The 14,581-nt window shown below is 43.7% G+C and overlaps 1 protein-coding gene across 3 annotated transcripts in view; it reads right to left on the reverse strand.

Moving 5' to 3' along the window:
* The window catches only part of LOC128324077 (zinc finger BED domain-containing protein 6-like), a 37,851-nt gene extending 24,444 nt beyond the window's left edge, over nucleotides 1-13,407 (reverse strand). Inside the window, exons 1-3 of one of the 3 annotated variants that reach the window (XM_053248222.1) lie at nucleotides 13,250-13,324; nucleotides 9,338-9,409; nucleotides 6,631-8,722 (exon numbers count right to left, since the gene is read on the reverse strand). In XM_053248222.1, the coding sequence (XP_053104197.1) occupies nucleotides 6,947-8,722; nucleotides 9,338-9,352 (1,791 nt within the window). In that variant the 5' untranslated portion in view covers nucleotides 9,353-9,409; nucleotides 13,250-13,324 and the 3' untranslated portion in view covers nucleotides 6,631-6,946. Of the gene's footprint in view, nucleotides 1-6,630; nucleotides 8,723-9,337; nucleotides 9,410-13,249 lie in introns of those variants that run through there. The other 2 variants (XM_053248226.1, XM_053248205.1) reach the window with 2 other exon arrangements.
* Between the last annotated feature and the right edge of the window lie 1,174 nt (nucleotides 13,408-14,581).

Genomic DNA, 14,581 nt, shown 5'->3' on the forward strand with positions numbered 1-14,581 from the left:
TCAATTCACACGTGAACCTTTCCATTTATCCCATGACTGCTAAGTTTTCTCAAGAGCCTTTGGTGGGGAACTTTATCAAAAGCTTTTTGGAAGTCCAAGTGTACTATGTCAACAAAATCACCTTTATCCACATACCTGTTGACACTCTCAAAGAACTTCAAAAGGTTAGTGAGGCAAACCCTTGCAGAAACCATGCTGGTTCTTCTTAAGCCAGACCTTTCTTCTATATGTTTCACAATTTTGTTCTTAAGTATGCTTTCCATCAATCTACCTGGCACCAACATGAAGCTGACTGGCCTGTAATTTCCCATGATTGTAGGGACAAGCTACATATTTTTGGTCAGATAGCAGCAATTTCACATTTGAATTCCTTCAGAACTTCAGCACTATTTGTGCCTGAAGGGGGCAATGTTATACTCAGAAGCACCTGCTCAAAAACAGTATTAGGGTTTTGTTTTGTTTTTTTTTAACCCCAAACTTGGAAACATGGCAAAGTTATGAGTAAAAATTGAAACCCACCACGAAATGTCATTACCACAGTTGGATCTTCCCCCTATCTTTGTAATGGAATCTTTAGCCTTGAGTACAGGCTGATTCAATTGCTTTGGGAAATGTCTCTTCAGATGGTCTGTGTTCTGTATGATGCACTTTCATGAGTTAATCAAAATAAAAATGTTTGGAATTCCTAAAAATTAAGAATAAATGTCAAGTTGGAGCATGCTCAGATCAGTCTCCATGCTTGTGAGGAGGGAGTGAATGTGCAGAGAAGCTAGGGTCCATAGATTCTGCCCTGGTTTGCCCAGGAAACTGCTCCTTCTCCAAAGAAAGAAGTGTCTAGAAAGGGGAACCATTAGACCTTTTCTTAAGAAGCCTTCCCTGGATCCCTCAGCAATGGATAGTTATAGGCCAATCTCTAATCTCCCTTGGTTAGGCAAGGTGATAGAGAGGGTGGTGGCCGACCAGCTCCAGGGGTTTTTGGAGGAAACTGATTATCTAGACCCATTTCAAACTGGCTTTAGAGTGGGCTATGGGGTTGAGTCAGCCTTGGTCGGCCTGATGGACGACCTGTACCGGGGGATCGACAGAATGAGTGTGACTCTGTTGGTTCGCTTGGCCATTTTGTTTTCAGTGCCCATTTTTTAAAAAAGGATTATTTTTAAAAATGGCCACCACACATGCTCAATTGGTCCCTGCGAGGCCCTAGAGGCCAGTGGGGGGAGGGCAGCCCCCGCCACAGCCTTTAGGAAGCCCCCTAAAGGGGCTATAGGTAAATAAAAAAATAAAAAAATAATAATATAAGACACTGTACATATATTCAGATTGGCACTATGTACAGAGAATCAGGGCTTGTGAATGCTGAGCTGAAGCTTATGAGCTAGGATGGTATTCATTTGCTCTTACTTTGCTTCTTGTGAGAAGTGAGTTAAATGTGATGTCTTAATAATATGGTTATTAATGGTGAGTTTGTCTCTGAATCAGTGTGAAACCCTTAATATTAAGGCCCACTGGGAGTTTCTTGCTCTCTTTCTCTCATTTTAACTGTCTTTCTGAAAGACTAGAATATATTCCAAGCAGTGACACAGTTTACTCTGCATATCCTTTAATTATTTTCAGAGTATCTGGGGAAAGTCAAATTGTCCATTTATTTTTACAACTTATGCAATAGTGATGCTACAATGCATAGTAGAGAATTAGACAGGCACTTCTGTTTAGTTTTCCAAGTACACCTCCACATAGTATTGGGGTATTTCATGAGCCCCAGCATACTGAAATTTGTAGTTTTCCAGCATTTTTTGGTCTGGCTACATCCACTGCTAAAAAGTTTTTTAAATATTAAAAGATTAACAAGCTTGACTTGTTACACTCCCCTGGAAGGAGCAGGTACGCAGCTTGGGGGTACTCCTGGATCCAGACCTCACCCTGGTATCTCAGTTGCAGGCTGTGGCCAGGAGTGCTTTTTATCAGCTTAGGCTGATTTGACAGCTGCATCTATTCCTTCAGGAGGATGACCTCAGAACAGTGGTGCACCAGCTGGTAACCTCCAGGCTTGACTACTTTAATGTGCTCTAGGTGGGACTGCCTTTGTACGTAGTTCGGAAACTTCAGTTCGTTCAAAATGTGGCAGCCAGGCTGGTCTCTGGGGCAACTCAGAGAGACCATATTATGCCTATTTTGAAATAACTGCACTGGCTGCCAATACATTTCTAGGCAAAATACAAAGTGCTGGTTATTACCTTTAAAGCCCTGAATGGCTTAGGTCCAGGTTACCTTAGAGAGCACCTCCTTCAGTCTGATATGCACTGCATGCTAAGATCATCTGAGGAGGTCCGGCTCCAGTTGCCACCGGCTCATCTGGTGGCGACCCAGAGGCGGGCCTTCTCTGTAGCCGCTCCTAGATTGTGGAATGCGCTCCCTGCAGAAATCCATAATTTGTATTTTTTTATTGGCATGTAGGAGAGCCCTAAAGACCTACCTGTTTGGCCTGTCCTTCCAGGGTTTTTAAATTGTTTTAAAGGCTTTTTAATGTATCAAGTTTTTTAAAAAAAATAAGGTTTTGAATTGTTTATTTATTGATTGATTTGATTTGATTTCTATACCACCCTTCCAAAAATGGCTCAGGGCGGTTTACACAGTGAAATAATGAATAAGATGGATCCCTGTCTGCAAAGGGCTCACAATCTAAAAGAAACGTAAGACAGACACCAGCAGCAGTCACTGGAGATACTGTGCTGGGTTTTGTTTGTTTTTTTAGCTGTTTGATTGTATTTTATAATTTTCATTCCCAATCATTGATTGATTTTAACTGTTTTATGATGTTTGTGAACCACCCTGAGCTATTCTTTAAGGGTGGTCTATAAATGGAACAAATAAATAAATAAACAAACAAATAAATAAATAAATAGCCACTGAATGATGTAACTCATGCCTCTGAGGGGGGATAAGAAAACAGGCTTTGCTGTTTGGTTTATTTTTACCTTGGAACAGGTAGGCCACAGTGTTCCTGTATGGCTTTAAACACCTTCCAGCCTTGTTCCTCATAAGGCCTACTGAGCTCCTTGTAAGGGCCAGGGCATTTAACAGTTACATAACAGGCAGAAACTTTTCAGGTGCAACTTTGGCTAGCCAAGAATAGTGCAAGCAGTACCTGCTGGTATTTCTGCCTGTACTTCAGCTGCTTGGCAGCCAAAGAAAAAGAGCAAGGAAAGACAATTACAACCTGTACTTTAAGTTTTTTGGATGGTTATAGATGTGTAAGCTCCTACTAAACTCCAAAAAGCAAGGAGATCCAATGCCTCATGATGTTCTTGCCAGGGGGGCATGAGGCCCAATGTCTAGTCAGATATTATACTGGCTTACAAAATCATAACCATGTAAACATTTCAGGCTGGTCATCAGTTCGCATACCCCCCTGGCATGTACATCATGGTACATTGAATCTCCTTGCTTTTTGGAGTTTAGTTGGAGCTGTTACACACATAACTATCCTGTTAAGTGAAGCCTTTGCTTTAATTGAATATTATAGATATGGCCTCATTTGGTCAAATCTCATTTCAGTTTCAAGAAGACTACTTTGAATAGCGCTAGGGAACATCAAGGGTAGGGGGAGTTTTCCTCTTTCCCTGCTTCTGGGCTTCCTAGATTCACCTGATTGGCCACTGCCTGAAGCACGATGTTGGTCCAGATGGCCCCTTGGCCGAATCCAGTGTTTATGTCTTAAAGCAGAGGAGTACATACAAAGTAAATCCCTTTCCAAGCAGCATTTTGAGGACTGAGCATGCAGTTCTATATGCACACTTACAAGGGAATATGCTCAATTTAGATCAATGAGTCAAACAAAAAAGGGAATAATTCTGAAAGAATAGAGTGAAAGAAATGGGAAGGTTTCTGCTGCACCATTTAAAAATGTGGTTGAAAAGCATTGTGAAGATTTTTTAAGAATGTCAGTGAAGGTAAAACAAAACAAGTTGTTCTAGTAAAAACTAATCAGCCTATTTCCCTTTCACTGTCTATACACTTGGATTAAATTTGGTGCAAATCAAGTTAGATCTCTTGCACCTGTAATGTTCATGTGTCCGCTATCTTGGATTGGAGTGGATGTCACCATTACAAACTGCACCACTGAGGTGTTGCTGTGTATCATTCACTACAGCTGTTCCAAATTTGATTCAAATTGGTTCGACAGTCCTCAACTTAGTGCACTTGTACCTCAAGAGTTTATGCATCCACCATCTTGGATGAGGGTGGGTGACATCACAAAGCACACCATTGGGGCATCCCTATGTGTCCATTCAGCTGTAGCAAATTTGGTTCAAATCGGTAAAGCGGTTCACAAGTTAGCTCACAGGTGCCTCAAAGTTTGTGTCCACCCTCATAAATTGGAATGGATAACATCACAAACTACACCACTGATTTATCCCTATGTGTTACTCACTGCAACTGTACCTAATTTGGTTTAAATTGGTTATATAGTCCAGGGATCCTCAACTTTAGGCCCCCAGATGTTCTTGGACTTCAACTCCCATAATCCCCAGCCAAAGGCCACTGGGCCTGGGGATTATGGGAGTTGAAGTCCAAGAACATCTGGGGGCCCAACGTTGAGAACCCCTGATATAGTCCACAAATTAGCCCACTTGTGTCTCAAATGTTCATGTGGCCACCATCTTGAATTGGAGTGAATGACATCACACACCACACCCTTTGGACATCCCTAGTGTCCCTCCATCTGTCACAAATTTGGTTCAAATCGGTTAGGTGCTTCACAAGTTAGCCCACTTGCACCTCAAAAACTTGTGTCCGCCATCTTGGGTTGGGGTGAATGACATCACAAACTATGCCATTGAGGTGTCCCTACAACTGTACCCGATTTGGTTCATATTGGTCCAGGCATTGCAAAGTTGATGGGGGACACACATGGGGACATACACAGAATGTCAGATGATCTCATAAGCCTACTGAAAAGTAGGCTAATACAACTGAACAATCCCTAATAAGGGCGACAAACACCACCACCACAAAGAGACTGTGCTCATACAAGTTTCCCATTATCCATACAGTTGCACAGGGGACAGGATGTTAGTACGCGTGTAGCCCGTCCTCTCCTACTTTATAAAGAATACAACCAGCACCTCCCCATCCCCTGCAAAATAAGCATCCTTTCCATAAATATACATTTCACCACAAACCCACATTCTGGGCCAGAGTGCTGTCATGCTGCAGTAGATTAAAGTTAAAAAATAGTTTTTAAAGTTTATTTTTAAAAAGTTAAATCCCCTCTCCTTTAATCCAACAGTGAATGTGTTCTGCAATGAAACCAGGGACTTATAGGACTTTTAATTTTTGAAAAAAGCTTTAAAAACCATTACACATGAGACTAGCTGGTCCTCTTCAAAATCAATGCACAGAGTCCTGCTACATTGCATTAGATCTGACTCCAGTTTCAGGACTCTAGGCCAAGCCATTCTAGAAATATAAAAAGGGGGGAAGCCATGGGCTCTCTAGGAGAGTGGGCACATGGGCTCCCATGTCGATGCCTAACGGCACCCCCGAATACAACAAAAAGGTAGCAACAATGAAGCAGGACCCTGGGGGCTTAAAGGGAGATTTGCATTCAGTGCATGTTCAGGGGCTATGCCCTTTGGAAACTCAACCTGCACTGCTTTGTAGACAGCAGGGAAAGACACACCGCCACAGCTGCCATCCAAACAAACCACAACTTTGTTAAAGGCCAGAAGAACTGTTCCTGAGCAGCCAGCTTTGGCCTGACAGAACTGTGGAGCAGCCCTTTCCCCCACCTTCCCAGGCTTGCTTAAGCCATGTATGTCCCAAGTGAAAGAAGGGAAGCTTTTGAGACCACTACTTAAATGTTGGAAACCTAAGGGATTCTACAGCCGGGGCAGCGGTTCTGTGTGAAGCATACATAAATTTGAAAAGGCATAACCGAGAGTATTCCGAGGGCCGGGGAGCATGCTGAGGGCCTGAGGTTTTGCTCAGGCAGGAACCCAAAACATGGCAGCACACAGTCTGCAGGTGCCAACTTGGTGCCCAAGCCAATGGCCTAGATGGCTTATAGGCACACTCCACCCATGGCGCGACTTTATCCGATATTTTCCTAGCTCCAGCTACCTCGCTGATAAGGCCTGCACTGTGTTTCAGCCATGGAGAAGCTACTTTTTACCTCCCTTCCTATGGAAGTCCTCTAAACAGAAAGACTGATAATCTAGGTAGCAGGGCTGAAACCAAGTTTGTCCCCCACAGTTCCTCCTCCCGTTACAGGCAGGGGCGGTTCTGGCCCATCGCATCTTGGTCTGGGGTCCATTATCCCAAGGAATACATTTCGGGAGGGGCCTCTTTGCCTTTCTTGTCTCAAGAGTACACTGGGAACTTGTGATTGCCAAGCTGAAGTTAGTCTTCCCATTTCAAGAGTCATTGTGATGTAGAGGTTAGAGATGATCTGGGGCCAGCCGAACTGCCCTCATAGGGTTGTCTTGAGGAGAAGAGGGCAGAGAAGGAAGTAACATATATGCTGCCCTAAGCCCCTCAGATAACTGGTGGGATATTATCTCATAGATACAAGTTACCTTATAACTTTTATTATTTTATAGATCTAAGTTCTCTAGAGAAAACACATCATTGATATTCAAGACACCTTTATTTAAATAGATAGATCCATTAAGACACAGTTTCAACTGTCAAAAACCCTTTTAAAAATCTGCAAGCAGAGCTACGGTGTAAGTTTTAATACAATAGGCTCAATCTGTTTCATGAAAAGTAGTATATAAAAGATGCAGCAATGCAAGAGAGTCCTAGTTTTTAGTACTACATGTTGCAGTGTCCCAATAATATGAAGGTCCTATCCTGTCATGTCCCTCCATGCATCCCACACTCAGTCCTTCGTGAATGGTTCCCAGTCAAGAACTTCTGTGAACAGGGGTTGCATTTCTTTCCTTCAGGCCACCGATTCACTTCCTGTGTCTGTGCTAGTACTGGGGACCATCAATTCTGCAGCCATCCAGTCTTGGTTCAGTCTGTTGAATGCATGTCTCTCCTGAAAGCTTCCCAATGTCATCAAGTCTTCAATACTATGAACTTCCTGCAAAAGGACAGGGGTGGGAGGACATGAGCAATACTGGAGCGCCACTACAGAAAGGCATGGCCAGGTGTGCCGCTTTGAGTTCCAGTAGACCAAGGGATCCAAGTCCAACTGCATAGGGTCTATCTTGTCCTGCAGGTAGGATTCCAGTTCTAGACTTGCCCTCTCAGTCAAAGAGGAAGCTGCATAATCACTTGAGAAATTTCTCATGTATTCCTTCTCAGTTTGCCATATGACCCACTTCTTCAATTGCTCCCATTCCGACTCCACATCTCCATTCAAATATTTGGAGATGTGGTCTCTGAAGCATGGATGAAGGAAGGTTGCAGTCTGGTGCAGGATATGTTCTTTTATTCTTCCTAGATCTTGGCTGCTTTCCAGAGCTTGCAGCAGCTCATGTACAAATTGAGTAACAGCATCAACAACAGCCACATCCAACTCTTGCTTCAGCTGCTCGAGGTGGTCCTTGATCTCACTCTCAATCGTCTGGACCTCATGAAGGACTTGGCCTAGGTCAGCATCTTCCTCCCTAATGAACATGATGGCATCTGCAAATGGCTTCAGGAGGCAGACTAGATGGTACAGCAGGCACCAGCCCTGATTTCTAATGTAGAGGTCAGGGTGTTGTTCCTGGTAAGCACTGAATGCCTTCCGTCGGGCAAGTAGAAACACCATCATAAGAAAAGTGTCATTGGGTGCCTTTTCTTCCAGAAATTCCTGGGGGAGACCAGACAGCAACTGCAGTTCGTTCAAACGGTCTTGGGCATCCAGGGATTTCTCAAAGTGAATGATGATTCTCTGTAGTGTTCCCCGAAGCCATCCTATGAGAATATCTTTGTTGTTTTCCAACACTGTTCTTATCAGCTGGTACAAGCAAAGGTTAGGGGAAAGAATGTATCCCAAACAAGAATCTTTCACTGCATTTCCCACAGTCTTTTTGAATGTAACTACATATCCTACTCCCAGCTGCAGGGGATAGAGCCACTTGTCCCTCACCACTTTTAGTCTATTGCATATTATTTCAGTCAGGTTGTTCTTCTGAGCCTCACACATGACCATCACTGCCTGGCGCCTGTGCAGAATCCCATCGTTATCGACAAGCCAGTGTGCTATGATAAACATATAGCCTGTGGCTGGTCCTGTGGACCAGACATCAATGGAGAAGTGGACAACTGGGCAGAGTGACTTTTTCAGGTCTTGTTCAATTGCTCTACTGATGTTGTGTTCCAAGGCTAGTTCATCTGATGCAGCAAGTTCAGCTGGGGGCAAAGCTTGGCCACTTTGGTGTCCAAGGAATGCAGCACTGCTTGCACTCGCAGATATATAACTTTCAGAACTAGAGCCAGGGAGTGACAGAGCACTGGGGTGCATGGGTGGTACAGGGATTGCACTTAATGGGTTGAGCGAGCAGGATGCCTCTTCCTCCTTGGGAAGAACATTTAGCACAGCTGGGAGCTCAAACTCTGTCAAGGGGGACTCCCTGCCCTCTGGTTGAAATATGTGGCCCTGTTCTCTCACATGTGCAGCAAGAGCTTGGAAGAATCGTTCGCAAGGGCCTGTGGGCAAAAGATTTTCAGCTTCCGGATTGGGTGCCTCTTCTGGTCTGTCACTGAAGCGCCTCATGGTTGTGAACTGCAAAGGAAGATAGAGGCCAAGTAGTAACAGCACTATACTTTATACACAGCTTCCAATAGATGTTGTACAGCCATAGCCAGGAATGCAATCTGACTCAGCAAGCCTCTCCGTTCTTGTGTCATCCATGACCTTGTTGGCTGGCTTGCCTTGGGCAGCCTGGGACAGCCAGCCGTTTTATTTTTACCATTTTATTTTATTTGTATGACAACCTCCTCCTAGAAAAATGGGTTAGGAAAACTTCCTCTATTTTTTTTTTAAGGCTTCTCTATTTGATGTCTCCCAAAATGTATTGCATACAAACATTGGTCACCACAATATTCCATATTTAGCATATTTGTATACCACCCACTGCCAAAGTCTCTAGGCAGTCATAAAGAGCCTGTTTGTTCTAAGCAGCAAAGCCAAATCTATGTTCAGTTTTTCAGTAAAAGAACTTGCACATTCCAAGATAAAAGCCTGCTCTTGAGGGTAAAAGCAAAGCCCTTCATTGTTCACACAATTTCTGGCTATAGACCTCAAAACCATGATGCATTTTTAAAAGCAGCTATATCTAAGACCCACTTGGTTAGTAACAAGGATCCTAATCTGGAAGTAAGCTACAGATTTGCTCACCCATAGAAGTCCCATCAAAGGTGGTTTTCTTTTATTTTCCCACAAAGGGCACTAGAAATTCCTCCCTAGGACCTGCATATATAGCACAAAACAGCACATTGTGTAAGAACATCCTCCACCTGAGGGTCACCACAGATACTGAGATGTTGTTCAACCCGGACCTTGGCATATCTCCCATCTACATATGATGGCATAGTTTGAAAACACGGTTCAGTGAAAGCTTATCCCAAAGCATAATGGTTCATTGATTGATAATGAAAGAAACAGATATTCGCTTTAAAGAACTGATAAAGGTAAAGTATGCAGTAGAGTCATTTTCGACTCCTGGTCACCAGAGAGCCATGTGGTTTTCTTTGGTAGGAGGGGTTTACTATTGCCATCCCCCACACAGTATGAGATTGTGCCTTTCAGCATCTTCCTATATCACTGCTGTCCAATATGGGCGTTTCCCATAGTCTGGGAAACATACCAGCAGGGATTCCAACTGGCAAGCTGGTACCATATGCTAAAGCATCCTTACTGAATGATTCTGAGTTCTTGTCTAGAAGCCTGGCAAAACAGCCAGTCTAAGCTTTACCTTGTATTCAGGTTGGTTAAAACAGCGAGGTTGTTTAAGTCTCTCACTACAGTTCTGAGTGCATTCTTTCCCCCCAATAATATTTAGCCAAATAATGGTTGGGCATATCTAACAACCATTCGAGGTGGAGAAAGATTGCCTTCCTTGCTCTTAAAAAGATAGAAGATGACCCCGTCTCAGCTCAATGGAGGATATCAGAGGTGCTAGATGGAAGGGCCAGTGAAATGTATAAGCCAATACTGAATAATTTGTAGGTCAACTGGCACCAATCCCAGATCTCTGCACCATAGAGTATTTGTGCTATTATTTCCTGCAAAAACGTTTTTATTGCAAGTACCAATATGACCCCTCCTTGGTTTGCAAAAGGCACTCATTGATTTGGATAGTGATAATTTCACTGCTGGTTTATGATGCTGCCAGGATATAGATTATGAAAAAAAATTTGAGGAGCACTACTGCAGGATAGGTCACTGATCCAACATCCATTTGTCTTTTGCAAAGTGCCCCCAAAGACACATTTTGGCTTTATAATAATTTATCAAATTCAACTTTGCAGTATTCCTCAAACCTTTTAATAATCTATGCCTCTCTAGCTGTGTAGAGGACAAAATAACCATGTCATCTGTGGACAGAAGAACTGAGGTCTTATGTTCACTTATGGATAAGGCAGGGAAAGAAAGGAGATGATGATCAGCTACATTGTTGATATAGAAACTACATAAACATAAGAGTGGTGCCAGAAGATGAGCTTATCTTTCACCTCTAGTAGTCCAAATTTTCTCAGTCAGTCCACTCAAATGATCAGTACCAACTTGCATGGTAGTATTATTTATTTAACATATTCGTATACTGCCCATTGCTCAAGTCTCAAGGCAGCAACAAAACAAACCAAGGAATTCTAGCAGTTAAAACATATTAGAAGGTCAGATTAAAATACCTATAAACACTACCAAAGAGCTAAAAAGCTTGGCTGAAGAGGTGTGTCTTTAGCTGCTTCCTAAAAGCCAATAGGGAGGAAGCAGCTCTAATCTCAGTAGGAAATGCATTCCAGAGCTCTGGGGCAACTACAGAGAAGGTTCTCCTTTGAGTCATCACCAGACGAGCAGGTGGCACCCACAGATGACCCTCCCCTGAAGATCTTGATAGGCAGGGCTCATAACTAAGAATACCATGGGCCCAAGCCATGAAGAGTTTCATAGGCAATTACCAGCACTTTGTGTTTTGCATGGAAACCTATTGGTAGCCAGTGTAGTTCTTTAAAACTGAATTGACATGGTCTCTTCGGGAGATCCTGGAGACCAAACTGTCAGCATTCTGCACCAATTGCAGTTTCCAGAATATTTACAAAGGCAGCCCCACGTAGAGTACATTGCAGTAGTCAAGCCTGCAGGTTCCCAGCATGTGCATGACTATCTTAAGGACACTCACTTCCAAGAAAGGGTGCAGTTGGCAAGCCAGTCGAAGCTGATAGAAATCATTTCCTGACCACTACTACTTTGGATGACTTCATGGAGGAGAGGTCTATCAATGGCTACTAGTCAGAGGGCTGTGGGCCACCTCCAGCCTCAAGGGCAGGGTGCCTCTGCGTACCAGTTGCAGGGGAGTAATGGCAGGAGAGACGGCATGCTCTCAACTCCTGTCTATGGCTTCCAGTGGCATCTGGTGGGCCACTGTGTGAAACAGGATGCTGGACTAGATGGGCCGTGGGCCTGATCCAGCAGGGCTGTTCTTATGTACCTCCACCTGCGATATCAGGAAGAGGGTTGAGTCCAAGAGTATACTAACACAAAAGGCAAGATACTGTAATTTTACCTAGGTGATAGAATTTGCCACCCAAAGGCTTTCTTATAAACCAGGGATTCTCAATGTTGGATACACACATGTTATTGCACTTCAACCCCCATAATCCCCAACCAAAGGCCACTGGGGCTGGGGATTATGGGAGTTGAAGTCCAATAACATCTGGGGACCAAAAGTTGAGAATCCCTGTTATAAACAGTCTTCTGGAACTGCAACTTCTTCTCTTCCAAAGGTACCTATGGCAGGAGCTGGAGTGAGCCAATATGTAGCTCCAGAAGATGGTTTATAAGAATGCCTTTTGCTGGCAAACTCTATTATCTCCTGTGTGAAGTTGAAGTATCTTGCCTTTTGTGTTACCCTCACTACTTCCCTCCTTACACTCGCTCCCTACACTTGTGATCAAATCAATAAATATCTGATAAATTATTGCTCCTAGGTCTGAAGGTTTTAACTAGGCAAGCTGCAGATATTCCACTGTTGTGGAATAAATTTTCCTAAAGTCATCAGCCCAAAGAAGTTGGTTCCAAGTCAAGTCATATATGTAGAAGTTGATGGATTTCCTGTTCTAAATTAACTGCTTTATTCTCTTTTGATCCATACATAAATCTGAAAGGAGCACTTTCTGACTGAAACTGTGACCTAAAATTAGCTTGCTTGGTACAGTCAGTTTTACCTACAAATCCATAGAGGTCACTATCAATTTTGGTGTTGAGAAGTTAGAAAGTTGCATTCCAACAACAGATATGTCTCGTGGGGTGTTGCTGCAACCCATATTACCACCTTTGACCATACTATTATTAGCTAGAATTCCATCCACATCACCTACCCATACAACACCTTCCTCTAAACCTGAGCTTACTTCATTGACATGGAGAAAATATTCCTGGTTTAATTCTGGAGAATCCCTTAAGGTTGGGTTTTGCAAAAGACATGTAAGCTACCTTCTGGTCTGCACCATTAATTTGACCAGAAGTACCCTTATAAAGTTGGTCTATACAGTGGACTACTCCCCAACAAGCTGGACAATCATTTCACATAAAATGCATCCAGAACTCAAAACCAAATGTGCTCTAAACTCCTAGGTAGATGGATCAGTGTGATACAATTCACCCTGAACTCAGGCAGAGGGGCATTGTCACATCTACTTCCAGTTCCAGCCTGCCTAGTAGGCACTGCAGTAGTCCCCTCACCTTTGCTTTAGCTGCATTTCCCTTCTGACCCCTTTGAAGAGAGAATCCTTGCATTACCCAGTGGCTGCAAAATGTCTTGCTTTCTTTACCTTGTGAAATATATATAGGTTCAGAATTTAACTGGACTCTCTCAACTTCTAATAGATATGTAGAAGAGATACTGAAAGCTATGTGCACTTATTCTTAATCAGAAGCAAAACTACCACCCTGGAGTTCTCCCTTTGGTACAAGTCTAAAGCTGGAAAAACCTAAAGCTAGAAAGTCTGCAAGTCAGATTGCTCCTTCCATCAGGTGGAACCATTGCTCATCAACCCCTCAAGTTAAAAAGGAGAAAAGGCTACTTACTTGCTCAAGACAGAACCAGAATCTATGGATAAATGAGTTTGCAACAACTGACAACAAGAAAGCATCCTGGGAAGAGGGAAAGAGTTAGTTTTATAGAGTCTAAGATTAGCAGAGTTGCAGGGGCCAGCCAATCCTGAGGCAGCAGAGAAAAGATCAGGTTAAGTTAGTTCCACTGAACTGAATGGAGAAGGCAGATCACAGCTGGGAACGTTTGAGAATCAGTGATAAGTAATCAGCTTTACTTAGGTGCTCTGAGGGCTCATTTCAAAGGGAAACCAACTAAATATGAGTAAGAGAGTAAGGAAGCAGACAGGAGAAAGAACTCAGGGGCACAGTGGAACAACAAAGAGAAATTTACTCAGAATGGGAGGAGAGCTGGTCTTGTGGTAGCAAACATGACTTGTCCCCAAAGCTAAGCAGGGTCTGCCCTGGTTGCATATGAATGGGAGACTTGATATGTAATCTTCCCCTCAGGGGATGAAGCTGCTCTGGGCAGAGCAGAAGGTTTCAAGTTCCCTCCCGGGCTTCTCCAAGATAGAGCTGAGAGAGATTCCTGCCTGCAACCTTGGAGAAGCCACTGCCAGTATGTGTAGACAATACTGAGCTAGATAGACCAATGGTCTGACTCAGTATATGGCAGTTTTCTATGTTCCTAACAACAACGAGGGACAGGGCACCAGGGGTATAGTGTAGAGGCGTTTACATCTAATTTATTTCCTAAGCTCAAAGCACAGTGAATCAGTACTGCTAGGATTTGTAGGGGCTAGGCCACTGTGGCCACTTCCCATTGCAGATGGCGCTCCTCAGTTCACTGTCCATTCACATGGATTTACATGCAGGTTCATTTTGAATAGTATCTGTACTTCTGCATTTTTCTGTGGCAGAGGTACACAACTCTAATGCCCTGGTGGTCTGAAGTCAACTGGGACTTGGTTTACAGGGGCTGGCCCCACCTCCCTTTGGGGCCCAGTGGAAGCTGTGTAGACCTGGGAACCTTGGTGGGCAGGAGTGGTGGTAAGGCAGGGCAGTACTGCAGGGGTGCCACCATACACCACCGCCCCGCTATGTGCTCTGGCTGACTTTCTGTTGTGGTCGGGAGTAGCAGTGGCAAGTTGTTTTGAAACTCCCCCTGCCACCCGCCTGCTCTACCATGGATCAGGAAAAGGGTGGATTTGGTCCACGAGCCATATGTTGTGTATGTAGTCCATCATAACCAGCATGGCCAAGGAGGAGCAGTCAACTCTTGGAGCCCCAAATCAACTTGTTGTGAGGAGAAACTTAAGTATGTAGTACACTGCTCTGGGCTCCTTGGAGGAAGAGTAGGATATAAAT

This window comes from Hemicordylus capensis, chromosome 1, assembly GCF_027244095.1.
Source record: "Hemicordylus capensis ecotype Gifberg chromosome 1, rHemCap1.1.pri, whole genome shotgun sequence".
Taxonomy (NCBI): Eukaryota; Metazoa; Chordata; class Lepidosauria; order Squamata; family Cordylidae; genus Hemicordylus; species Hemicordylus capensis.